Source organism: Myotis myotis, unplaced genomic scaffold (assembly GCF_014108235.1).
Source record: "Myotis myotis isolate mMyoMyo1 unplaced genomic scaffold, mMyoMyo1.p scaffold_m19_p_6, whole genome shotgun sequence".
NCBI classification, from domain to species: Eukaryota; Metazoa; Chordata; class Mammalia; order Chiroptera; family Vespertilionidae; genus Myotis; species Myotis myotis.
Genome location: NW_023416368.1, coordinates 85,212,433 through 85,238,297, shown reverse-complemented (window position 1 = coordinate 85,238,297; position 25,865 = coordinate 85,212,433). Strand labels below are relative to the sequence as shown.

Genomic DNA, 25,865 nt, shown 5'->3' with positions numbered 1-25,865 from the left:
CACAGAGACGTCGGGGAGCAGGAGTCCATGCCCAGAGCACAGAGCACAGCCTCCGGGCCTTTGCACTTGCTATTCCCACTGCCTGGCACACTGTTCCCCTAGACAACTGCATGGCTGTCTCTCCTTCCCCTCCGTCTAAGCGCTGCTGAAGGGCTGAGGGCCTGGGGGATCCCTGCTCCCACAGGGTCTTGTCCCCGATTTTCCTGCTGGCCCCTCCCCCAGGGTCCTGTTCCTCCCTGCCTGTCAAGGGCAGTGCAGACTTAGGTGACTCAAGCAGGCCTCAGCCCTAACCTTGGCTGTGGGCTGTCCTCTGGGAGTTCTGCCGCCTCTTACACACCGTCAGCCTCTCTCAGACTCCCTGAGAAGGCATGGAGTGCCCTCTGATTGCCAGGCCCCTGCCCTGCTCCCCACAGCCGCCCTGTGAGGTCAGAACAGCCACAAATGGGTAAACTGAGGCTGGGTGGCAGGAGTGACCTGTCCAAGGCAGCCTAGCAGGCACAGAATGGTGCCCACATACTGGATGGCTGTACAGTGAGGTGTTTGAGGGGCCCCAGGCTGGACAGAGGCCCCCCAGACGAGAAAGCAGAGACCAGAGGGCTGGCGCGGTGAGGGTGGGGGTTGGATGAAGAGGGATCTATGACCCCCTTGTGGCCCTGCCCAGGATCAGTGGTCCCATCTGTGCTCGGAGAGGGGGTAGGAAGGGCTGCAGTGTGAGACGTGTGGGTCTGGAAGCCCAAGTTCTCTTGGCCAAGCGGCCTGTTGTTTTCTCGCCTCAGCCTGGATTCTTCTCTCACAGTAAATTCGCTGGCTCCAAAGCCCAGGTTCTCAGGGCCCTGCTGCCCACGTTCTCCCGTCCCCAAGGCCCCCTTCCTGTCCCCGCAGGACCGTGGCCGCCGAGGTGAGGAAGCAGGTGTCCCGGGAGCGCAGCGGCTCTCCCCACTCCAGCAGGCGCAGCAGCAGCTCCCTGGGGGTAAGTGTTCGGGAGGTGCCCCCCTGCCCAGACCCCGCCCGCTCGTAGAGCTGGGGTTCCCCTGTGCCTGGGCTCTGTCCACCCCACCCGCCAGTGCCCTGTCCTGTGGGAAAGCTGAGGCAACTTCCACCCGGCTGTGGCAGGGGAGGGGTTCCTGGCTGGGCGCCGTGCTGCCCCCATTCCTGCTTCCCTGTGAGTGGGGAGGGAGCTCCCTGGGGTGGGGGACAGCCCTGTGGGTGGTCGGGTGGGGTGGGGGAGAGGCTCCAGCCTGATGCAGCCCCATCTTCTGCTGCCTGGACCACCCAGATGAAGAGAGGGGAGGCGGCCTGGGGGCTGGGAGTTCCGTCAGCTGCAGAGGGAAGGGGTGGGGCCATCTCGCCACTGGGCCTGAGGGATTGTCTGTTTCTCGGCTGCAGTCAGGAGGCCTTTCCTTCCACCATTAGTTCCCTCCCTTCCAGGCACAGGGTGTGATTTCCTGCCTGGAAGGAGGGGTGGGGCCGGCATAGCTGGGCTGGGAGAGGAGTCTGAGGTCACCACCCTTCGTAGAACCTCTCCAGCTCCAGCGCCTTCCATGGCTCCCACTGCCCTCTTACTTGAATCTGAGGCCAGCCCAGGCCCACACTGGACCTCCACCCCCACTCCCAGTGCCCAGGACTGGGGTCACAGCCACTTTGCTCTGAACCAGGTCCCCCTGACCGAAGTCATTGAGCCCCTGGACTTCGAGGATGTGCTGCAGAGCCGGCCGCCCGAGGTTGAGCCCGGGCCTCTCCGAGACCTGGTCGAGTTTCCCGCTGATGACCTGGAGCTGCTGCTGCAGCCCCGAGAATGCCGGACCACAGAGCTCGGGATCCCCAAGGAAGGGTGGGTTCCACCCCGCGCCCTCCCTGTTCATAACTCCACTCTGCCTCATGCACCCCCTCCCCATCTACACCTCCTTCCCATCAAACACCCAGCAGCCCTGAATTCAAATCCTGCCTCCTCTGTGTGGCCTGGAGAAGTCACCCTCCCCGCCCCTCGGAGCCTCTATCTCCGTATCTCTGAGACAGGCAGAAGGGCGTGCCCCACCTCACAGCTCTCTGTTTACCCTGATTTTATTTTGCGCAGAAAGCTGGATGCCCAGGTGAGGGCCGCGGTGGAGATGTATACAGAGGACTGGATCATCACCCACAGAAGGTGGGTCTGGCTGGGGGCAGCTCAGGGTGGAGGGTCAAGAGGCCAGGTCTGAGCCCAGAAGAGCCCATTGTCTGTAGCTGGTCCTCCTGCTTATCTGCCCATTGTCACTGCATGAGCAGCTGGACTTCAGGGATGGAGCACAGGGTAGGTGGATGGTCTTGCAGGCATCACCTGGCCTTGCAGGTGTGTCAGGGTGCATTGGGGAGTCTGGGGGAGCCCTGATCCCTGCTACCCACCCAGCCCCGCCTCCTCCTAGGTACCAGCATCTGAGTTCGGCATACAGTCCCATCACCACAGAGACCCAGCGAGAGCGACAGAAAGGCCTCACCCGCCAGGTTTTTGAGCAGGATGCGTCTGGAGACGAGAAATCCGGGCCAGAGGACTCGGTGAGGGATCCCTGGGTCGGGATCACTGCAGGGGTATATGTGTGGGCTCCAGCCCCGGCTCTCAGTCACATGTAATGGGAAATGACCCAAATACCCTTGAATTTAAAAGGAAATGTATTGACCCCATGAGTGAAAAGTTAAGGATAATAATTATAAACATTTATTAAGCGCCTAGTGTATACTAAGTACTTAATACTTGTCCTCATTTTTCATCCTGTGAGGCAGGGCAACCATTACGCCCATTTTACAGATTAAAAAACTGAGGCACAGCCAGGTGATTAGAGGACCATCACTGTCCCACTGTGACTCCAGCCTATATTTTGTCAGCCAACATTTATTGAGCAGCTACTTTATACCAAGAATAATTATACTAAGAATTACTGTTATTGTTTTCATTGTTATTATTTATAGGTGTAGCTAGGGAAACTGAGGCCCTCAGAGTTGGGGTCTAGATCTGGAGTCACAGAGCTGAGCTGGGATTTGAACCAGGGTAATCTAGCTTTGACCGTAGCTGTGTCTGGGAGGGCAGGTAGGATCCTGGGCCAATGACAGCCCTGTAAGAACTCTCCCTCCCCTGGCAACCGTGAGCAGAGTCCCAGGGAAGCTCTCACTGACCCAGCCCAGGTCTGTCCTTCACCGTGGAGCCTATCTCTGGGGCTGGTAGATGTCTTCTGATTGGCTGGGTGGGGGTCGTGTGAAGCTCAGAACATGGGGATGGGAGTAGCCCTCCCGACAATGGTAAAGGAGCAAGGCTCGCCAATAAGTTTCTAGAAAGAGAGTCAGCAAAGTCCCCAGGTGACCCTTGTGGTGGTGCTTGCCCGTCTCCACCGGCAGGAGGACCTCCGGCATTCCTCGGGCTCCCCGGAGGACACTCCTCGAAGCAGCGGCGCCTCTGGCATCTTCGACCTAAAGAACTTGGCAGCTGACTCACTGCTGCCCTCGCTGCTGGAGCGGGTGGCCCCCGAGGATGTGGACCGGCGCAATGAGGCCCTGCGAAGGCAGCACCGGGCCCGCACCCTGCTCACCCTCTACCCAGCACCTGACGAGGTGGGTGCCTGCAGGCCCACATAGGCTCTGAGGCCAACACCCCTCCAGCTGACGTGTATTCCTATATATTATCCCACCAACTTGTACTGGGTGCCTACTGTATACCCTGTGTTTTTATTCAGTGGCTTATATTGGATGTCTAATATGCACCCCCATATTTATTCAACCAATACTTATTGTATACCTTCTGTATAGACCTCTCTTTAATCTAACAGAATTTATTTAGTGCCTATTACATGCCTATATTTATCTAACCAACGCTTATTGGACAACTAGTGTATATACACTTTATTTTTATTGAATGGCTTTTATTAGACATCTATATACCCCTATATTTATCCAACCCACTTTTATTGGGTATCTAGTATTTTCATTCAACCATTTATTGAGTCTTAATTGTATACTCCTATATTTATTCAATCAGTGCTTATTGGGTATCTAATATAATATAATATATACATATACATATATATATCTAGTCATCATTAATAGAATGCATTCTATATATACCTATCTGTTTATTCAACTTTTAGCAGGTATCTACTGTATGCCTCTATTTATTCAACCGACATGTTTGGGTGCCTGTTGTATGACAGGCACTGGGGATATAGCCATGAACAAGATAGACCCAACCCCTCCTCCACAAGTTAACAGTCTAGTGGAAGAGACCCTCCTACCAGGAAATTACAACCCAGACAGAGTAACACCATAGTGGCGTGCTGATATTTGTCCCTCACGTGGCCCTCAGTGCCCAGCCACTTGGCCCATCGCAACAGGGCATTGTGACCACTTTGTCAACCAACAGTTATTGAGCAGCTCCCTTAAACCAATAACTAGAGGCCCGGTGCACGAAATTCGTGCACAGGGCGGGGGGCGTCCCTCTGTCTGGCCTGCGCCCTCTTGCAGTCCGGAAGCCCTCAGGGGATTTCTGACTGATGGTTTAGGCCCGCTCCCCATGGGGAGCGGTCGGACATCCTTAGTGCTGCTGCAGAGGCGGGAGAGGCTCCTGCCACCACCGCTGCGCTCGCCAGCCGTGAACCCGGCTTCTGGCTGAGCAACGTTCCCCCTGTGGGAGCACACTGACCACCAGGGGCAGCTCCTATATAGAGCAGGATAGGGCTGGAATCGGCTCTCCTGCAGGCCAGGCCAAGGGACCCCACTAGTGCACGATTGGGGTTGGGGAGGGACGTGGGAGGTTGGCAAGCCAGGGAGGGACTGCAGGAGGGCTCCAGGGTGTGTCCAGCTTGTCTTGCTCAGTCCTGATTGGCTGGACCCCAGCAGCAAGCTAACCTACCAGTTGGAGCGTCTGCCCTCTGGTGGTCAGCGCATGTCATAGCAAGCAGTTGAGTCGTCTTAGCATATCATTAGCATATTATGCTTTGATTGGTTGAACAGAGACCGGACACTTAACATATTAGGCTTTTATTATATGGATAATTATACCAAGAATTATTGTTATTATTTTTGTTGTTACTAGTTTAAGTTGGAGAAGGTGCCTGCCCAGGCCTCAGGGGTCAGGGAAGGCTTCCTGGAGGAAGTGCCAGGTAAGCTGCGACCTCCACCATGAGCAGGCATCGGCAGTAAGGAGGAAGGGGAAGAAAGGCATTACAGGCAGGGGAACAGCACGTGCAAAGGCTCAGAGGCAAGGGACTTCAAGTTTAGTCAGGCTGGGGGTTGAGCTGGTCTCAGGCTATACATTCCAAGCTCTTCTTGGAGGATGTGTCCCAGCTGCCCCCCGGTTCTTGGCAGGACGAGGCCGTGGAACGCTGCAGCCACCCGGAGCCGCCCTGCGAACACTTTGGACAGAGGATCCTGGTCAAGTGCCTATCACTTAAGTGAGTGTGCTCACCTGCCCCCGTTCAGACATGCAAGGGGACCAGACACCTAGATCACGGCGTGGTGCTCACTGCGAGAGCCGTGCCATTACCACGTGCAGCCCTGGGACCCGTGAGGCCATGGGCCTTTAGGCGGGAAATAAGACTTCCGTCTCCATTACTCAAAGCCACCAACCCTTAAGTGCTGCGTACCAGGCTCTGTTCTCAGCCCATCCACGTACATTTACTCTCATCTTCACCAAACCTTGTGAAGTGGACACACGTGGGGAAGCCGAGGCACAGAGCGACAAAGTCCCTGCGCCAAAATCACACAATCTGGGAGGCCGGAGTCCAGCACGCCCCCGCTCTGTTGGTGGGACGCAGGTGGACGGGCGCTGGTGACGCCGGGGCTGGAGGCCCCCTCCACAGTCGCCCCTGGGGAGCAGCCAACAATGCGTGGGAACTGAGCTGAACAGGATGTGGCCTTGGACCTGAGCCTGGCCCTGCCCCTTCCCACCCTGAGTTCCTGTTGGCCAGGGACAGGAAAGAGAGGCCTGGTCTGGCTGGAGGCCCGGGTGGGCCGCCCACCCCAAGCGCAAGGGTTGGGAATTGGCTCTGTGGGCTCATCCAGTCATTCAACACTCATTGAGTGCCTACTGTATACAGAGCATGTAATCGTGGGATGACCATACAGCACACACAAAGGAAGGGAGACATCTGGAGAGGGGAAAATGAGGCCAAGAGGTGTGGCAGGGCTGGGCCATGCAGGAATTTGTTGTCAGGGAGCCTCAAAATGTAAGTTCTAAGATGCTTCCTTAGAAGTAGCTGTTGCGTAGGGGCCAGCAAGGCAGAGCAAGGGAGGGAGGCGGTTACAGTGGCCATTCAGGTGAGCAAAAATGGGACTCAGCCCAGGGTGGCACAGGTGACAAAGGACACCCCAGAGAGGGGAGACAGGGAGACCCGGGAGTCGAGAATTTAATTTGGAGGAGGGGGAATTGTTGTGCCAAAAGCTACCTCTCTACAAACTGAACAAGAGCCATGATTTTGGGGGGAGGGGTTTTGTGTGAGTTACTTACTGACGGGAGTGGGGGGGTGGGGGTAGAATCAGTGCCTCAGTTTCCTCTTGCGAAATGGGACAGGCCTTTCCTGCAAGCCCTTAAATGGCAGTTCGTGTGGCTCAGTGGGAATTAGATGCCCCCCAAGGCTGCACCAAGGTGGGTGGGGCCTCAAGAGGGCGTCGAGGGTGTGGATGGCGGGAGTGTGGCAGGAACAGCCTGTGCCAGATCGCCCCCTCACACACAGGTTCGAGATCGAGATTGAGCCCATCTTTGGCATCTTGGCCCTGTACGATGTGCGGGAGAAGAAGAAGGTAGGCGCCCCTTTCTTCCCCTTCCTGCCTCACTGTCCTCCTCGTTGCAAGGCTGTGGGCTTCCAGGAGGTGGTGACCCAGCTGCCTCTTGTGCCCCCAGATCTCGGAGAACTTCTACTTTGACCTGAACTCAGACTCTGTGAAGGGATTGCTGCGGGCCCATGGCACTCACCCGGCTATTTCCACCCTGGCCCGCTCTGCCATCTTCTCTGTGACCTATCCCTCGCCCGACATCTTCCTGGTCATCAAGGTGCCCACTGGGGCTGGGCAAGGAAGGGGTGGTAATGGTGATGTCACAGGCTCAGTCCCTACGGTCATGGAAGAACACAGGCATGAGGAAGGATGATCAGGCCTCTTGTAGGGGAAGCACAGGCAGTGGGGCAAGCCTGGAGGAGGCTCCTGACCCAACCCAGGTGAAAAGAAATCCCTGAGGGCTTCCATGCAGAGGTGACAGCTGAGCCAAGACCCATGAGTGAGCAGCCTGTAGAGAAATGGCATCCTGGCCTAGGGGGACAGATGTTTAAAAATATATGTATTTCTCATTTATTGATTTGAGAGAGAGAGAGACATCAATTTGTTGTTTCGCCTATTAATACATTCACTAGTTGATTCTTGTATGTGCCTGACTGGGGATAGAACCCACCATCTTGGTGTATCGGAACAATGCTCTAACCACTGAGATGCCTGGCCAGGGCCTAAAACATGTTTTTTAGTTGAGAATTTTTCAGTTTATTAGAAAAAAGACCTAATGAGCACATTTATTTGGGATATTGTTTCCAGGAGTGAATTTAAATTTCCTTTCCCAAAGCATACAATTAGGTTACACAAATGACGTTAACTGAGTACCAATGGATAGGGACTGCTCACCGTCAGTCAGGCGTCACAGGGATTCCCCCTTGAGTCCTCACAGCAGCCCTGGAAAGTGGGGGTTGCCATGGCTCCATTTTACAGGTGGGGAAACTGAGGCACGGGTCAGGTGAGGGACCTGCTCAGGATCCCACAGCCCAGGATCCCACAGCCCAGGATTGAAGTCCAGTTCTTGTCACCCAGAGCCATGCTTGGAGTGGCCTCTGTTCCTACTGACAAGGAATTGTAGATGTAGGGAAATAGGGAGCCTTGGCTTTGGGGTGGGTTCAAAGGTGGGTGGGGGCAGCCGGCCAGGCAAGGGGGCTGCTAGCACTCAACCCCAGGACAGTGGGAGCCATGGGAGGTGTTGGAGCAAGAGCTCTAGTGGATGGGTGTCTGGGGGCTCACGAGAGGCCCAGGAGGTTGGGGGCATGGTGGGGAGGTCAGGCTCCCGCAGCACCTCACTGGGCCTGCCTGCCCCTCAGCTGGAGAAGGTATTACAGCAGGGAGACATCAGCGAGTGCTGTGAGCCCTACATGGTCATGAAGGAGGTGGACACAGCCAAGGTAAGCGGTGGAGGCCGGACCTGGTGGTGAACGCCCCGCCCCCCTCACCCCCCACCCCCCACACCAACCCTGCATTCAGCAGGCCTGGGGCACTGAGCTTGTGGGTCTCGGAGGGTCTCCCCACAGAACAAAGAGAAGCTGGAGAAGCTTCGCTTAGCGGCCGAGCAGTTCTGCACCCGCCTGGGCCGCTACCGTATGCCATTTGCCTGGACAGCCGTGCACTTAGCCAACATCGTGAGCAGCGCTGGGCAGCCAGACCGGGACTCCGACTCCGAGGGCGGTGAGAAGGCGGGGCTGGTGGCCCGGGGGCGGGGCTACTGGGGAACGGAAGGGGCGCCCTCTGCTGGCCGTACGCTGTACAGGCGAAGTCTCCAAGTTTCTCCTTCCCTGCCTCTCACCCCTGTCCCCCTCCATCCATCACCGTCACTGCTGCCCCTAGAGCGCCGACCCGCCTGGACTGACCGCCGCCGTCGGGGGCCCCCAGATCGGACGAGTAGCGGGGACGACACCTGCAGCTTCTCCAGTTTCCGCCCAGCCACGCTAACTGTCACCAACTTCTTTAAACAGGTGTCATGGCCACAGGGGAGGGGGCGAGGGGAGGGACGCCGAGGGACACCCCCGTGGTCGCACAGGCCCCAGGGGACCCAGCTCATGGATGCGGGTCTGGTGCAGGAGGCCGAGAGGCTCAGTGATGAGGACCTCTTCAAGTTCCTGGCTGACATGCGGCGCCCCTCGTCCTTGCTACGGCGTCTGCGGCCTGTGACCGGTGCGTGCTGCACCCCATAAGCCAGAGGTGTCACTCAGCAAGCCCTGACCACCCGCTGTGTCTGACCCTGGGGGCTCCACAGGGACCATGACAGACAAATCCCCAGCTTCAGAGGCTGGGCCTTCCAGTGGGGCCACAGATTAGAAATAATAAATAAGACAGACGTTGGGCCAGCTGGGGGATGTAGTGGCTGGGAGGCCATGGATCCCGAGGGCAGAGCTGATCCAATGTGGGGACAAGAGGTGGGAGTTGAGGGTGACTTCTGGCCTTGGTACCTGAAGGACAGCCACCAGAGGGCATTGTGGGGGAGTTTGAGCTGGGACCCCAAAGTCCAGAGAGGGTGGGGTCTGGCTAGGAGGCTCCTAGGCAGGTGCAAACTGGCTCCCCTCCCCAGCCCAGCTCAAGATCGACATTTCCCCGGCCCCCGAGAACCCCCACTTCTGCCTGTCCCCGGAGCTGCTTCATGTCAAGCCCTACCCAGACCCCAGGGGCCGGCCCACCAAGGAGATCCTGGAGTTTCCCACCCATGAGGTCTACGCTCCCCACACAAGCTACAGGTACAGCTCTGGGGCCCAGTTGGGCATTTGAATGGGGGGCATTCAGGCATCATGCAAAGTGAGGCCCCCTTTGTCCCAGACACACACAGACACCGGGGTGAGATGCCACTGTTGCTTTAATGGGTATGTAGGCATGAAGGCACACATGTCTTTCCTTCACTTCTCCTCCGTGGGGCCGTGTCTTCTGCCTTCGTCCCCACCTGCTTCTGTCTCTGATCCAGGGCCGGAAGCGGGGCCCGACAGCCTGGCTGACCCCAGCAGACAGGCAGCTCCTCCCTGTGCAGGGGCCGCATGGGGCGTGGCAGCGTCCCTAGGTGTACATGACTGGTCCTCAGTGCTGCCAGGCAGGCTCAGGCTGGGAGCGCGGCTGTGTGGAGTCTGGAAGGGAGATGAGGCTCAGCCAAGGCGGGGAGTGGGGGGCATACCCCCAACCCAGTTGCCCTACATGCCAACCCCCACCAGGCTCACCTTTCCTGGATCTGTCGCAGCCGGTGCTGCTGTGCCACCATCTCCCGCCTCTGTCGCTGCACGTGGCCCGTGAGGGCCCACAGGATGTGGCTCTGCTTGTCAGCACGGGCCTGTGGGGTAAAGACAGAAACCTCAGCTGGGGCTGCCTCCCCTCCCATCCCTTGATCCTACCAGCCCCCTCTCCTCATTGCACTTGTGTGACCCAGCACGTCACTGCCGCTCTCCGGCCTCGGCTTCCCTAGCTGTAAAATGGGGAAGCAATGGGACTCACTTGGCAGCATTATGAGCATGATATGGATTATTAAAGGACACACAACAGTGCTGGGTACTTCCTGAACACGCAAGAAATGCTGCCAGTTTCTCTAAAAGTATGCGTTCATTGAGTACCTAGCCTCTTCCTGGCCCCACGCTGAGTATCTTATCTGCACTGAGTCCCTGACTCCACTCTGAGACATCAATTGTTGACTGTATTGCAAGTGGAGAAGCTGAGACAGGGAAAGGGACATGGGTTGCGCCCAGGGTCCCACCCAGTGCTGGGAAGCTGACCCGGGTGAGGGGGATCTCTGGGACTTGCTCTAAAAGCAGCTTCTGACTGGGAATCAGGGTCTCACCTCCCCCAGGACTGGGAGCCCCTTACCTTCAAAGCCTCGAATTCTTGATGGGCCGGGCCCAGCCAGGCCCCTCTCAGCCGGACTTCCAGCCGCCGCATGTTCTCCCGCAGCACCTGCTGCCCCTGGGCCGCCTTCCCCAGCGCCCGGGCCATGGCCTCTGCCTGCAGCTGCAGCGCATCCTCTTCCCCCTGCAGAGGTAGCAGGATGACTGCCTTGTCTGTGTTTGCCTGGGTCATGCCTGGTTTTAACACTGAAATTGCTATATTCCAGGAACCCCCCTCTTCCCAGGCAAACCCAGGCAGTTGGTCACCCTACACATCACTCCAGGGCAGATCCTCCCCCGCCCCAGGGAGTCAGAAAGCAGCGCTCACCTGCATCTCCCGCAAGCTGGCGCGTAGCTCCTGGGCCGCATCCCTGCCCTGGCTGACTTCCTGCCCCAGGAGCCCCAGGGCACGGCCGTAGAGGCCGATGCTGTGCCGGGCCTCCGTCAGCCGTGCATCTGTGGTCTTGTACACACCGTTGAGGGCCTGGCCCAGCTGCAGGGCCCCGTGGAAGAGCAGGGTCAGCTCCTCGTGCTGTGCCGGCTCCACGCTGCCCACGGGGGCCGCAGAGGCTGGCCAGACCGTCGTTAGCAGGGAGCACAGCAGACACAGAGCGAGCATGGCCGTGGCTGAGTGGCTGGAGGTGCGGTCACGGCGCCACTGCTGCCTTTTATGCCTCAGCGCCCCTTCAACCCCCGGTCAATCGTTAACCAGCCAGTCGGGTGTCTGTGTTGTGCAAGGGCCTGGCAGCGGTACAATGGTTGCATCAGGCGAATGTCCAGCAGGGCCATGCTGGAGTCACGCAGGCTGGGGCTGAGGGCCAGGTGTGGGCTGGGGGCACTGGGGGAGGACAGGCCCAGGTGCTGGGGGACCAAGGAGCTCTGGGCTCTGGTTTCCCCACCTGCAGATGGGCACGGCCGTCACGGTAATAACAGTGAGGTAATAATAATATGAGTTTCCCCAGTTTGCTCAGAGCTGTGCCCCTGATGACGGTAACTGAGCGCGTGCCCTTCCCGCAAGCCCCTGAGGCCGGCGTCTTTGTCGGCCTGGTTGAGAACCGGGGGAGTGGGTGCAGGTGGCAGAGACTGTGCCAAGGCCACACGGTCCGACTTCGAGACCCACACATGCTTGCATGGGCGAGCTACCAATCTTCCCTCCGGGTAACGACGGGCAAGCGCCTCGCTCGCCTTGCCTGTGAACGGGGGTGACATGAGTCTTGCCTCACAAGCTGCTTGTGAAAAGTAGACGAGCTGTTTCACGGTGAGTGCTTAACCGGAGCCTGGCACTCGGGTGCCCCCTCGGTGGTGGGTGCAATCATGGTCCTGACTGTTACCGTCCTTGGTATTGTTACAGCGGCTCAGCCGGGAGGGCCAATGCCCCCATTACACAGGCAGGGAAACTGAAGCCCAGAGGGAGGTCGGGGCTCGCACAGTCACCCCCGGGGAGAGGGGCAGACCTCTGACCCCAGCCAAGCCCCTACGCTGGTCCGGGCTCAGTTTCCCCACCTGAGAGACAAGCGATGTAACGAGGGGCCTCTCCTGGGGGGAGGGGGGAAGGCCCCTGAGCGGGTGAGGGGCAGGTCGGCCCGGGCAGGGCTTATCCTGACCATGGGCCACCTTGGAACTCAGCCCTGAGCTCCCACGTGGCCCCCTGCCTTTGCCTCATTAGTGCCCCCAGAGGCCTCGGTGCTTCCACCGTCTGCCACAGTTTCCCTGTCTACGCTCTGAGGCTGCCCATCTGTCTCCAGCTCCCTGCCAGTCACATTTCCGAACTGTGCCCCTAACTGCCCCTCACCCAGCCCTCAGTGCCTCGGCCGTGTGGCCGTTGTCCTGTGTCCCAGGCCAGGCTTGTTCCGGGAGCCCAGCCTCCTCTGTCCCTTTGACACCCCCTCCCCTGCCCCTGTCCCTGCAGGAACCTGCTCTACGTGTACCCGCACAGCCTCAACTTCAGCAGCCGCCAGGGCTCCGTGCGCAACCTCACCGTGCGAGTGCAGTACATGGCGGGCGAGGACCCCAGCCAGGCCCTGCCGGTCAGTGGCTGGGCCCGGGAGAGGTGGGCGAGGTGTCCCTGGCCGGCCCCTCATGGCCCTGCTCCCCCAGGTCATCTTTGGCAAGTCCAGCTGCAGCGAATTCACCCGGGAGGCCTTCACGCCGGTGGTCTACCACAACAAGTAGGTGGGGTGGAGGGCCGGGGCACTGGTGGGGGGACAGCAGCAGGAAGAGGGGAGGGAGGGGCAGGTTCCAGAAGTGCTAGTGGGGGACCCCGAGGCAGAGAGCAGAGACAGTGGGGTCTGCAGCTCTGGGGGAACACGTGACGAGGGAGGTGGGGCAGATCAGGTGGGTCCCCGTCCCCTGAACGCCAGCCCGGCCCTGCCAGGTCCCCTGAGTTCTACGAGGAGTTCAAGCTGCATCTTCCAGCCTGTGTGACCGAGAACCACCACCTGCTCTTCACTTTCTACCATGTCAGCTGCCAGCCCCGGCCTGGCACAGCCCTGGAGACTCCCGTGGGCTTCACGGTGAGGCCCCCCGCCAGCCTGCCCCCCCCTCCCCAGCATGCCTGGCCCCTGCCCGGCCCTCCCCTGACCCCCAGCCTCTTCCTAGTGGATCCCACTGCTGCAGCACGGCCGCCTGAGGACCGGCCCCTTCTGCCTCCCCGTGTCCGTGGACCAGCCCCCGCCCAGCTACTCCGTGCTCACACCTGACGTAAGTGCTCTGGCCCCGTGCCTCCCACCGCCCTGGTCCCTGAGGCTCCCTGGGCTCCTGCCTCGTGGTCCCCCGGGAATGCACTGCCCACCTTGCCTACTTTCCTGGTGGTTCCCCGTTCGTGCCCTGCCTTCCTTGCCGTCAGCACCTCTGGGAGCCGTGTTGTCCTCTGTCAGGGCCAGGGCCCCGGCCGCCTCCTCACTCCTGCTCTTGCCTCTGTGTATCCTATGGCCCCTGTGTCCCTCCCTGTCCCCTCCTGCCCCTGCCTCTGCACTCACCGTCCCCCCCTAGCAGCCCTGCCCACCTTCCTGATCACTGTCCCCCAGGAGTACTTCAGGGCCAGTCATCCCCACCCCCTCCGTGAATACCCTCGCGCTGTTCACTCATGCCCCTGGGGCCTCCATCTTCCATGATCCTGTTTTCTGATTCATTCCCTTCCTTCCATTGATGTTCCTCTTGGGTCTCCAGTGGAACCCCACAGTGCTCCCTCCTGACGGCCCTCACCCCCATCTCTGGGCTGGGCTGGGGGCAGGGTGCCCAGCTGCTCCCCCAGGCAGGGCCGTGCTGAGGCTGTGGTGTTGCAATCGTTGAAATGACTGGAGCTGGTGGCCTGACCAGTGGGGGAGGGCCAGTCCGTGCCCACAGGTGTAGCCCTCCCACAGGTGGCGCTGCCGGGCATGCGCTGGGTGGACGGCCACAAGGGCGTGTTCAGCGTGGAGCTCCTGGCTGTGTCCTCCGTGCACCCCCAGGTAGGTGTTAGGACAGGAACCCAGGCGTTGGGCAACAGTTCCCACTGACCGGGGAGAGGCCTGGCCTTGGGCCATGGACAGACTTCACTCAGCTGGACCTGTCTCCCAGGAGGCTGCTGACTCAGGCAGGGAGCCGTGCCAGTGGCTACCCCGGCCGGGGCGCTGGCCCTTTGCACGGCCTCTCCTCCCCCATTTGTCCCCTGCTATTTCGGTGGTTCCTTCCCCCTCGCCTCCCTCCCTTCCTCTAACCCAGTGGTTCTCAACCTTCCTGATGTCACGACCCTTAAATACAGGTCCTCATGTGGTGGTGACCCCCAACCATAAAATTATTTTCGTTGCTACTTCATAACTGTCATGTTGCGACTGTTAGGAATCGTCATGTAAATATCTGATACGCAGGCTGTATTTTCATTGTTACAAATTGAACATAATTAAAGCATAGTGATTCATCACAAAAACAGTATGTAGTTATATACGTGTTTTCCGATGGTCTTAGGCGACCCCCAAAGGGGTCGCGACCCACAGGTTGAGAACCGCTGCTCTAGTGTCTCATCCCTGTCCTTATTTATTATCAATTCATTGATTCCCCGGCCTCAGTGTCTCTGCCCATTCAGCCCCCAACTCAATCCCCTGGGGCTTCCTGGACCAGGGCCCTGGCCCCTCCCCACTCACCCCCAACCCCTCACCCAGGACCCATACCTGGACAAGTTCTTCACCCTGGTGCACGTCCTGGAGGAGGGCGCCTTCCCGTTCCGGCTCAAGGACGGCGTGCTGAGCGAGGGCACCGTGGAGCAGGAGCTGCGGGCCAGCCTGGCGGCCCTACGCCTCGCAAGCCCCGAGTTCCTCGTGGCCTTCTCTCACCACGTGCTGGACAAGCTCGTACGTCTGGTCGTGCGGCCCCCAATCATCGGCGGCCAGATCGGTGAGCAGGCACGGCTCGGCCCTCAGTTTCCCCACCTGGAAAATGGCCCCTCAGTCCCCTGGTCCTGGGTGACTTCCTCTAGCCCATTTATCTCTCTGGCCTCCGTTTTCCCATCTGGAAAGTGACCTCAGCCCACTGTGCTGAGAGCTGGTCTTCTGTGACCCTTCGATGGCCACATGACCCCTTGGACCCTAAAGTCTCTCTCAGGGAGGTAGGAGGCCCTGGGCCCTGGGCCCTGGAATTTGACCTCTGCTCTGCCCGGCAGTGAACCTGGGCCGTGGAGCTTTTGAAGCAATGGCCCATGTAGTCAGCCTCATCCATCGGAGTCTAGAGGCTGCCCAGGACGCCCGTGGCCACTGCCTGCTGCTGGCGGCCTATGTCTACTATGCCTTCCGACTGCCTGGCACGGAGCCCGGCCTCCTGGGCGGTGAGTATTGGTGGGAGAATCTGGAGGACAGGCAATATCCGGGAGGAGAGCATCCTAGACAAAGGGAACGGCATGTACACAGGTTCTGAGGCCACACAGGCCTCAGCTGGTCTGGACAACTTGCAAGTTTTGCTCCCCCCCCCCCCCCCCCGGGGTCTGGTATCTGCCTGCTTGCTGGCAGGTGACTCAGCCAATCAGCCAGCAGGGACTCAAGCAGGGTCCTCCTGCAAGCTCTATAACTTGGGCAAGTGACTTCACCTCTCTGAGCCTGTTTTCCCGTTTGTAAAACATCAATCATGTGCCCCGCGTTCCTGGGGGTGCTGGTAATAGGAGATGACGTAGTAACCCATGCAGAATGCTTGGTACAGTGGGTACTCAATCAAGTCGGATGTTCTTCTCATTTGCTCAATAACTAATAAGAACCACTACCTTCTCTGGGCGCTTACCATGTGCCCGGCACTGTGCTCGGTGTTTTAAGTCTCCCCCCAAATTGTTATGAGGCGGCACCCGTTCTCACACCCATTTTACAGGCGAGGCACCTCGAGGCTCATAAAAAGAAAATGACGTCACCAAAGGCAGCCCGCTGGGAAGGGGCTGGTCATCAGGGTGGTAGGCAGGTGGTGACCGTGTTCCCTCCCTGCTCAGGGGCCCCTCCGGTGGCAGTGCAGCCTGCCACGCTGGCCCGTGGCCCCGGCCGCCCTGCCAGCCTCTACCTGGCTCGCTCTAAGAGCATCAGCAGCAGCAACCCTGACCTGGCCGTGGCCCCTGGCTCTGTGGACGACGAGGTCTCCCGCATCTTGGCCAGCAAGGTAGGGCGAGGGGGACCCTGGAGCCTCCGGCCTCAGTGCCGTGGTTGCCAGGTGGGTGGGTAAAGGACCTCAGTGTTGGTGGAGGACAGGAAACAGCAGACAGGGGCATGGACACAGGCTGGACCCTGGGCCGCAGAGGGGCTGTGGCTGTCACAGGTTGGGAGCTAGGACTTGGTTTACACTGGCTCTATACTCTGGGGCTGACCTAAGGATGGGTGGCTGGGGGTTGGCCTGGCGGTGAAAACATATGTACCACACACATACATAGATGCATATATATGCGTGCCCTGCATGTGTAACACACGGGGTACGCATGCATGTGTGTGGGTGCATATACGTGTGTGCCCTATGTGCATACATACTGGGAGGCACATATACCTGTGTGCCCTATGCATGTAAATATACAGGTCACGAATATGTTTGCCCCATAGGTGTACATGCATGGAGCACAGGTATGTGGGTGCCCCATGTGTGTATATACAGGTATAGATACGTGTGTGTCTCACGCACGTGTGAACACAGGTTCATATACTCATGCACCCCATGCATGTACATGCACACCAGTTTTCCAGGGTTGCATGTGGATGCCTACATGGGCACACATATATATGGTCCAGGGTAGTGTTCACACTTGTTGTTTTTTTAAAGATTTTTAATTCATTTTTAGAGAAAGGGGATGGGAGAGGGAGAGAGAGAGAAAGAGAAAGAGAGAGAAACATCAATGTGAGAGCAAAACATCAATCAGCTGCCTTTTCACACCCCGCCCTGGGGATTGAGCTCGCAACCCGGTCACGTGCCCTGACTGTTAATCAAACCAGCAACCTTACGGTGAACAGGACGATGCCCAACCAACGGAGCCACACCGGCCGGGGCACACCCTTGGTTTTTTATGCTGGTTTCTTTGTCGTCTGCCCATGGATTCTACCACTTACCCGTGTATCTCCAGGGTATCGACCGCTCACACTCCTGGGTGAATTCTGCCTATGCTCCAGGAGGCAGCAAGGCTGTGCTGCGCCGGGCGCCCCCTTATTGTGGGGCCGACCCCAGACAGGTGCCCTCCCTCCCTGCCCCTGCACGCATGTGACCCCACCTCAGCATGAGCTCCTCCTAAGCCCTGGCTGCGGCTGACTAACCTAGGGGGACTGCCTGAAGGAGGAGGCGGCCCCTTCTGCTTTGTTTGGATCTGTGGAGTCGGTGTGGTAGGCATCACAGGGTCATCGTAAACTGCTGCCACATGGACCACAGCCTCAGGCAGAGACAGAGGAAGGGGTGGGTGGTGTGTACGTGGCATGTAAATGATATGCAAATCCAACCACTGTAACCTCACTGCCCCGCATGGCCTATTTCTATCCCTTTAATCCACTCTGTTCAGGAGGCTCTCAACTGTTCCCGTGACGTAGCAACCTGAATGGTCCCAAGGGAACAAAACTTAACGTAGGGCTCCCCCGTCCTGTCTCAGACAAAGGGGAGCCCTGGGACGGCTCCCTTTCTCCTACCCTCTCCCAGGTTCCTCGTATGCAGGGGGGCTTTGCTTTCAGACAGACTTGGGTTTGAATCCTGGCTCTGCTGTGGGCTCGCCCTGCACCCCAGGCTCTGAATTTTCAGATGTGATTAAGATTCTAAGGAAAGTGCTCAGCACAGCAGTCTTGAGCCCAGGAGAGAGTTAGGGCGTTGCAGGTGGGATGTTGTTAGTGACATAGATCCTCGGCCCAGCCTCACCCCTGAGCCGCCAGCTAGTTGGGGAGCTAGGCACCACGCAAACAAGCGCACCAGCGTGTACGTGCAGTGTGCAATGCCCAGGAGACAAACAGAGGGGACCACCAGCCTCCCTCTGGGTGGTCTGCGGCTTCTCTCCAGAGAGCGAGCATGTTTTGCCGGACCTGAAGGGTAAGGTGGAGCCAGGAAGCCAGAGGGGCTGGTTTCCCTGCCCATGTGGCCCTCGGCCCTGTTCCCGCTCTGTGCCGTCACTCAGGCGACCTGCACTGCATGGTGGTCCAGGCGACTGTTAGCAGCACAGGGACTTCTGGACAGACTTCCCAGATTGCTGGGAATCTGGGTTCATGGGTCCTGCCAGCCCCCCTGCATTTTTAACAGGACTCCCCCCACTGCCCTCCGATCTCTGAGGTGCCAGCTGGGCCTTGAAGATCACATAGGATGTGATGAGATGGCAAGAGGGTGGGCATTCCAGGTAGGAAGTGGCACCGAGGCTGGCCTTTGTAGTGGTTGCTGAGAAGCCAGGGTGTGTGGCTGGGATTGTGGGAGTTGGGGGGACCTCCACTGCCAAGGCAGGGGTCCCAGGGCTGGGTTGCCTCCATCCATCATTGGACCTGTTCTCCCTGCCAGCCGCCTCACCTCCTGACCAACAAAGGAGGAGGGGAGAGTGGAGCTTGAGTCCCCATACCCATTTCACAGATGGGGACAACTGAGGCCTAGTAAGGCCCCGAGGAAGGCTGGAGTGGGGCCAGGCCTGGAACCCAGGACTCTCAGCTGCTCCTCCTGCTTCTCATCACCATCTACCTCCTCTGTCCTAGAATTCCTCCTCTTTCTCCTCTTCCTTCCTCTCTCTAACCTTTTCTGTCTATGCTCTCCCTCCTCCACATCTGTGCCCTCCCTCTTCTTTCTCTGTCTACCCCTGAACTCACTGACTCACTCACACTCTCCACCCTCGTCCATACTCACTCTCACCTCCTCTGACCACACTCACTCTTCACCATCTACAGTGATTTTACCTTCTCCACCTACACTCCTCCCATCCATTCTCTCACCTATGTCTCTGCCGGGTCCTGCTCCATCCATGCTCACCTCTGTACTCCCTGCCTACGGGCTCTCCGGCCCACATCCTAACCTGTTCTGTTCACCCTGCTTTCCACCTCCTTGCTGTGTCTTCCTTATTCTCATCTCCGTCGCACTCTTTCCTTCTCCATCCACACCCCCACTGCCTGTCCACACGGACACATCTTTCCTCTGTCCATACCATCTGCCCACACTAACCCCTCCTTGCCATCCCACCCTCTTCACTCCATCCCATCCTAGGCCATCGACCGCAGCTCTACCCGAACCTCTTCCTACCTCGAGAGCTCCTCCTCCGCCCCACCAGCCACCCAGCCGAGGCCCACTATGCCGAAGGTAGTGGGAAGCAGGGGTGGGTGGCGCAGTTTTGGCCTGGGCCCGGCAAAGGGGTCCAGAGCTCCTAGCCCCTGAGCCCAGCAGGGTCTGGAGAGCCCCGGGAAAGGGCACGTCGGACTCCTGCCCCCCCTCTCTTGCATGGCCTGCTGCTCTAACCCCAGCCCTCCAGCTTCATCCTCCCCTTCATGCTCTCCAGAGGGGGTTGGGGCGGGCCCCTCTGCTCTCTGTGACCCCTGCCCCTGCCCCTGCCTCCAGCTGCTTCACGAGGAGCTGGCTCTGCAGTGGGTGGTGAGCGGCAGTGCCGTGCGCGAGGCCGTCCTGCAGCACGCCTGGTTCTTCTTCCAGCTCATGGTGAGACACCTCCTCCAGCCCGAGAGCAAGAGGCCCCAGGGGAGACTCTCCCTGGGGAGGGAAGCCCCCTGAGATTTTGCCTGAGACCCCTGAGAAATGGCTTCAAGACCCCCCATAGAGGGACAGAGATAAGAGACCCCTAAAGGGATCGTTCCCCGGAAAGAGGCCCTGTAAAACTCCCTCCTAGAGAGAAGGCCCTCCCCCACCTTTCCTGTGGGGCTGTCAGCAGAGGTCCCTAACCAGTGAGGAGACACCCCCACCCCAAGAGATACCCCCAGACAGAGAAGGAAACCCCTGTGGAACTCAAGAGGTGCCTGAGAGACCCCTCCTGACTCCAAGCCCCACCCCCAATCAGGTGGGCTTCAAGGTCCCACTCAGGGCTCCCTCAAACACACCCCTCAAGCCCTGTGCTCCCCCAGACCTTACCCCAGGAGACCTGCTCAGCCCCTCCCACGGGCTCAGCCTCAGACCCCCTTGGGCTCTGCCCATGGCCTTCTCGAGTCCTCCCCATGGCCTCTCAGGCCCTGCCCTCAGCTCAGAGCTATGACGGGACTCAAGCCCCACCCAGGACCCCTTACGCCCACCCTGACCTCCCCTCCCTTGCTGCTAAAATACCATTTGCAGCTCCTCAAGCCCCATCCCCACTTGGCGAGCCCCTTCTACCCACGGCCCCTCAAGCTCTCACCCGGCCCCCAGGTGAAAAGCATGGCCCTGCACCTGATTCTGAGCCAGCGGCTGGACTCGCCCCGTAAGCTTCGCTTCCCCGTGCGTTTCCTGGATGACATCGCGGCTCTGGTGGGCTCCGTGGGCCTGGAGGTCATCACCCGGGCCCACAAGGTAAAGGTGAAGGGGCCTCGGTGGGGGAGGGGCTTGGGGCACCAGTCCTGCCCAGCTTCCTGGCTGCAAGGCCACCAGTCCCATTTGCTGGATGGGTCTGTTCATTCACTGTCATTTCTTTTCTTTTTTTAAATGTATTTTTATTAATTTCAGAGAGGAAGGGAGAGAGAGAGAGAGAGAGAGAGAGAGAGTCATTGATCAGCTGCCTCCTGCACGCCCCCTACTGGGGATCGAGCCCGCAACCCAAGCATGTTCCCTTGACTGGAATCGAACCCGGGACCCTTCAGTCTGCAGGCTGACGCTCTATCCACGGAGCCAAACCAGCCAGGGCCAATGTCATTTCTTAAGTACCTACTGTGTGCACATCCCTGTGCTGGGCACTACAGACACAGCAGTGAACAAAACAGATGCCAGTCCTTGCCCTCGTGGCGCTATGAGGGAGTTGAAGGAGTGAGGGGGCAGTCTATTTGACGTCTGGGGGAAGAGCGTTTCAAGCAGGGGGAATAGCAAGTGAAAAGGCCTGAGGCAGGACGGTGCCTGGGCTGTTGGAGGAGCAGTGAAGTGGTGGGCGTGGCTGGAGCAGAGGGAGCAGATCAGGAACGGGAGTTGGAGAAGGCAGAGAAGTGAGGGATCCATGAGCCCTTACCACAGTGTCTGTATACAGTAAGTGCTCAATCGTGGGCATTAGTGTTCTGAGTCCTTGACACCTGTCCAGGCCCTGGGTCCCTAATTCCCATGCCCTCAGGAGCTAGGTGGGTTATACTAATGATAGTGATCTTGAGCCTTTATTGAGCACTTACTGTGTACCTAACACTTGAGATGAAGCACATGACTAAATTCTCCCAACAACCCCATAAAGTTTGTATTACTATCTCCATTTTACTGATGGAGAAATGGGCAGAGAATGACTAACCACCTGCCACCACCCACCCGAGAAGGGCAGAATTGGGGATTTGATCCCAAGCCACCAGGTCCAGAGCCCACACCCTTATCATCAGCTTCAGTTGGGCAAGCGGGGCCGATGAAGGAGCAGCGGGCGTGTGCCCAGTCGCTGTGGCCAGAATGTCTCATTTGAAAAGTGAAATGGGGCTTCTGGTTTTGATGGGAACTTTCCAGATTTTTGAAACACCAGCCTGGCCCGAGCCAGCCCTTGTGCAATCCCTTGCGACCTCTGGGCTGGTCTCGAAGGTCTCGACCTTGTTCCGCTGGAGCCTCCCCTAAGCACTGACATTCCCAGGGGCTGACCCAGATGATGAGGAAACCGCCCTGGGAAAGGGTTGCAGGGCAGAGCAATGCCCCTGAGAAGGGCCGTCGGCACGGCTGCTAGTGGGGCATCGGTGACGGCCACGGTGGTCTCACGCATGGAGCTCGGGGAACAAGGCAGACCCAGCCCCTGCCCCACGGCGGGCTCAGAGCTCAGCAGGTTTTGTGTTTTGTTTCTTTGGGTTGCAGGGAACTAAGAGCCACAGAGGCTGAGTTGTGAGGCCGGAGTGGCTGGTGAGAGCCCGAGGCAAGAACAAGCAGCTGCTGGGCCCGGAAGCCATAGCGATCCCCTTGCTGTTCCTCCCACTTGCCAGGCACATCCTGCCCCAGGGCCTGGGCCTTGTTCTTAGCTCTGCCTGGAACGCCTTTTCCTCCTCCTTCGGGCTTCTCTCAGAACAGCACCCCGTTCCGTTGTCTTCGACACATGGAATGATCTGAGATCCTTTGGTTTATTGTGGTTCCCCCACGGGAAGCTGGGCGCTGTACAAGCTGTCCCTGCTCATTATATCCGTTAGGGCAGAGGTTAATTTGCTCAAACATAATCACAAGTGGTTTAAAAGGGCCCCGAGTTTATTTCTGAGCGTAAGTGGGCCGTGGGGGCTCCCTAGTGTGGGCCTGGCCATCAGGATTCACCATGGCGCCCCCACATCAGGCACCTGGCGGGCTGTGGGAGCAGGAAGACCTGGCCACAGTCCTTCCCCTGATCCCATTGGCCAGAATGTGACCCGATCACATGGTTATTCTCAGCTGCAAGGAAGGCGGGGAAATCCAGTCTTGACCGCCCTCTGAACCCCTACCCTGAGGGCTGGGAAGGAGGATCCAGGGGGAAGTCAGCAGCCAGTTTCCGCCATCCATGTTGTGTTATTTAAATCTGGGGAGAGAGGAAAGAAAATCTGTCCTAAACAGTGCCCTGACGGGTGTGGACCTGTATGTGTGGGGACGGAAGGGCTGGTCCGAAGGCGGAGACAACCAGGAAAGTCTGGAGTGGCCAGAGGGGGGGGTGGGGGGGGTGGGGCGTCTGGGACAGTGATGTGGCTCCCGAGTTGCTGGTGGCCTTGGTGAGAGCCGGGCCCTGGGTGGGACTGCAGCGTGCTGGGTGTGAGCGTGGCTGACGGGCCCTGTGTCCCCAGGACGTGGAGCAGGCCGAGCGCCTCAACATCAGCCTGGCCTTCTTCCTCAGCGACCTGCTGTCCCTGGTGGACCGCGGCTTCGTGTTCAGCCTGGTCCGGGCCCACTACAAGCAGGTGGGAGAGGCGTGCCCGCCCACGGGCGGCACGGGGGGCGGGGGGCAGAGAGACTGTAGCGTTGCCACTGGCCCCTCTCCGGCAGGTGGCCACGCGGCTGCAGTCGGCCCCCAGCCCAGTGGCGCTGCTGACCCTGCGCATGGACTTCACCCGCATCCTGTGCAGCCACGAGCACTATGTGGTCCTCAACCTGCCCTGCTGCCCGCTGTCGCCCCCGGCCTCACCCTCCCCCTCCGTGTCCTCGACCACCTCGCAGGTGGGCCGGCCTCCCTTCTGGCTCCTCCCTTGACCTATGACCTCTCACCTTCAACCTATCTTCTGGGGCTCCCCTCGTCTTTGTCCTTTTCAGGGTGGGCCACTGTCCGGGGGGACCATCCCCTTACCTCTGACCCTTCGCCTCTGACCCCTCATGCCCGGCACGTTCCTAGGGACCAGGTTCTAATGTCTCCCTCCTGAATCTTAACTCACAGACCTGCCTTCCATCTGCTGTTTCTCGGACCTCTGACTTTTGACCCCATTCCCACCACCTCACAGGTTCACCTCATTCTCTTACCTCTGATCTGAACCGTGCTCCCTGTCCCCTCCAGATAATTCCAGTCTCTCATCTCTTAACCTTAACTTCAGATGAGTTCATCCTAGCCCCTCCCCTGCGCCCCCTGGCCCCTGGTGACGTCCTGCTTCCTCCCGCTCCCTTTGCCCCCTGCAGAGCTCCACCTTCTCCAGCCAAGCCCCCGACCCCAAGGTGGTCAGCATGTTTGAGCTGAGTGGGCCGTTCCGACAGCAGCACTTCCTGGCTGGGCTCCTGCTGACGGAACTGGCGCTGGCCCTGGAGCCTGAGGCCGAGGGGTGAGCACAGGCCCTGTTTGGCTCCAGCGGGTGGGAAGGTCCAGGCCAGCCGTGGGCAAACTACGGCCCGTTTGAAATGAATAAAACTAAAAAAAAAGAAAGACCATACCCTTTTATGTAATGATGTTTACTTTGAATTTATATTAGTTCACACAAACACTCCATCCATGCTTTTGTTCCGGCCCTCCGGTCCAGTTTAAGAACCCATTGTGGCCCTCGAGTCAAAAAGTTTGCCCACCCCTGGTCCAGGCACTACGTCTACTCTCTCCTGAGCACCTCACTACTCCACAGGGCATCCCAGCTGCACAAGAAGGTCATCAGTGCCATCCACAACCTGCTCTGTGGCCATGATGTTGACCCCCGTTATGCCGAGGCCACAGTAAAGGCCCGGGTGGCCGAGCTGTACCTACCGCTGCTGTCGATCGTCCGGGACACGCTGCCACGGCTGCATGATTTCGCTGGTCAGTGGGCCAGGCCGTCGGAGTCACACAATCCAAGGGCTCGATTGACACATAAGGCTCAGGTTGGGGAAGGTGGGAGAGCACAGTTAGGAGTAAACACATGGCGTTAGGGTTCATAGATTGGGTTCAAGTGCTGGTGCAGGGCCCTGGCAAGCCATTAACCTCTGAGCCTCAGGCTTCTCACCTATAAAATGGGGACAGTGGTGACACTAACTACTTCCTGTAGTTATGTAAACATTTGCAGAGCTTTAGCACTGGGACATTGTCAGCCCACAATAGATGGGAGATAGGATTATAACATTTATTAGGTTCTGAGAAGAGAGGATGTGAGGACGGAAGGTGGGGAACATTGGGGCCAGAGGCAGTTGCAGCCCTGCATTCAGTCATTCACTCTTAGCACATTCACTGGCACTACTTAGGGACATGTACACCGTGGTGGGAAGCACAGACTTGGGATTTGTGGATTGGTCCCCTCCAGCATTGGGAGGAAATTCTTAGTCTTTATTTCTAACTTTTTTATCTGCCTTTTTTTCTTCTTTCTTTCTGGGACTTAAGTTACACGTAAGTTGGACCTTTTGATCATGTCACACGTGCCTGCTCTGCCCTGTTCTGTTTCCCATTCTTTTTTCTCTCTGTGCTTCACTTGGGGAATTTTCTGTTCACCTGTCTTTGAGTTCACTGCTTCTGTCTTCTGCTGTGTCCAGACTTCTGTTAGCCCCAACTGTTGAGTTCTGAATTTCAGGTGTTATATTTTTCAGTAGGAAGATGTCTGTTTTATTTTATTTTTGTAGATTTCAATTCTCTGTTGAAATTCTCCATGTTCTTACCCATTTTAGTCCATCTTTTCCACTACTTTTTATTTTAAGAACTGCGTTTGCTTTTGGTCATCAACCTGCCTCCTTCTGCTGTCTCTTCTCTCTTATCAACCCGTTCCCTGCCTTTTCACATACCTTGTAGCTTTTTATCGTATTTTGAACATTGTATATAAAAGAACCACCAGGACGGGAGCAATGTCATTTTTCCCTAGTGAGGTTTCCTCTTCCCCGCTCTTAGCAGATGAGTTAAGGGGTCGATCACCTCAATCCAGCTGGGCTGGAGCGATAGTGAGGCTCAGTTGACCTTTTGTTTCAAGAATCTCTAGGGTGAGACCTGTCTGTTGGCTGCTCCTCTCTCTGGTGAGACGTTTTGGGGGAAAGGGAGAGGGGAAGGGCTACTCTTATAAGATCGTAGATTTTTAGAACCAGACCATTTAGATTAAAATCGGCTTTACTATGTACCAACCTACTGCGTGACCCCAGGCAAGTAACTTCACCTTACAGAGAGGTTAACCTCAGTTCCCTCATCTACAAAGTCGGAATGATGAAAGTCCTTCTCTCATAGGTGTGTTTTTTTAAGATCCGTAGTTAATGTTGTTTACGTTAGACTAGCACCTGGCACATAGGAGATGCTGTGTCGGTGCCAATTGCTGCTATAACAATAGCGGCAGCCTCTGTTGTTGTTGTCATCACCACCAT

The 25,865-nt window shown here is 58.0% G+C and overlaps 2 protein-coding genes across 19 annotated transcripts in view; one reads left to right on the top strand and one right to left on the bottom strand.

Annotated features, from left to right (window-relative positions):
• The window catches only part of DOCK6 (dedicator of cytokinesis 6), a 44,605-nt gene that overhangs the window by 8,039 nt on the left and 10,701 nt on the right, over positions 1-25,865 (top strand). For 9 of the 18 annotated variants that reach the window (XM_036313154.1, XM_036313162.1, XM_036313155.1 and 6 more), the window contains exons 2-30: positions 883-970; positions 1,656-1,831; positions 2,075-2,143; positions 2,400-2,529; positions 3,364-3,576; positions 5,326-5,411; positions 6,693-6,759; positions 6,860-7,009; positions 8,091-8,171; positions 8,298-8,451; positions 8,611-8,738; positions 8,844-8,937; positions 9,332-9,494; positions 12,526-12,643; positions 12,714-12,784; positions 12,991-13,129; positions 13,215-13,316; positions 13,979-14,065; positions 14,756-14,987; positions 15,253-15,414; positions 16,060-16,223; positions 17,170-17,274; positions 19,257-19,349; positions 19,605-19,700; positions 20,397-20,543; positions 22,931-23,044; positions 23,130-23,300; positions 23,751-23,890; positions 24,182-24,351. In XM_036313154.1, the coding sequence (XP_036169047.1) occupies positions 883-970; positions 1,656-1,831; positions 2,075-2,143; positions 2,400-2,529; positions 3,364-3,576; positions 5,326-5,411; positions 6,693-6,759; positions 6,860-7,009; positions 8,091-8,171; positions 8,298-8,451; positions 8,611-8,738; positions 8,844-8,937; positions 9,332-9,494; positions 12,526-12,643; positions 12,714-12,784; positions 12,991-13,129; positions 13,215-13,316; positions 13,979-14,065; positions 14,756-14,987; positions 15,253-15,414; positions 16,060-16,223; positions 17,170-17,274; positions 19,257-19,349; positions 19,605-19,700; positions 20,397-20,543; positions 22,931-23,044; positions 23,130-23,300; positions 23,751-23,890; positions 24,182-24,351 (3,710 nt within the window). Of the gene's footprint in view, positions 1-882; positions 971-1,655; positions 1,832-2,074; positions 2,144-2,399; positions 2,530-3,363; positions 3,577-5,325; positions 5,412-5,522; positions 6,186-6,692; positions 6,760-6,859; positions 7,010-8,090; positions 8,172-8,297; positions 8,452-8,610; positions 8,739-8,843; positions 8,938-9,331; positions 9,495-12,525; positions 12,644-12,713; positions 12,785-12,990; positions 13,130-13,214; positions 13,317-13,978; positions 14,066-14,755; positions 14,988-15,252; positions 15,415-16,059; positions 16,224-16,654; positions 16,676-17,169; positions 17,275-18,635; positions 19,350-19,604; positions 19,701-20,396; positions 20,544-22,930; positions 23,045-23,129; positions 23,301-23,750; positions 23,891-24,181; positions 24,352-25,865 lie in introns of those variants that run through there. The other 9 variants (XM_036313153.1, XM_036313152.1, XM_036313157.1 and 6 more) reach the window with 8 other exon arrangements.
• Positions 9,719-11,253, bottom strand: ANGPTL8 (angiopoietin like 8). Its single transcript, XM_036313169.1, has 4 exons — positions 10,945-11,253; positions 10,600-10,761; positions 9,963-10,072; positions 9,719-9,872 (listed from the first exon to the last, which is right to left on the bottom strand). The coding sequence occupies exons 1-4, from the start codon at positions 11,233-11,235 to the stop codon at positions 9,845-9,847; spliced, it is 591 nt and encodes a 196-aa protein (XP_036169062.1). The 5' UTR covers positions 11,236-11,253; the 3' UTR covers positions 9,719-9,844.

What these genes read in the sequence shown, in the direction of transcription:
- ANGPTL8 (XM_036313169.1), bottom strand. Translation starts at nt 11,235, where the DNA reads ATGCTCGCTCTGTGTCTGCTGTGCTCCCTGCTAACGACGGTCTGGCCA. An exon ending in AAGAATTCGAGGCTTTGAAG is followed by an intron (nt 10,073 to 10,599) that starts GTAAGGGGCTCC and finishes TTTACCCCACAG; the next exon opens with GCCCGTGCTGACAAGCAGAG. An exon ending in CTGCGACAGATCCAGGAAAG is followed by an intron (nt 9,873 to 9,962) that starts GTGAGCCTGGTG and finishes TCTCCCTTCCAG; the next exon opens with ACTCCACACAGCCGCGCTCC.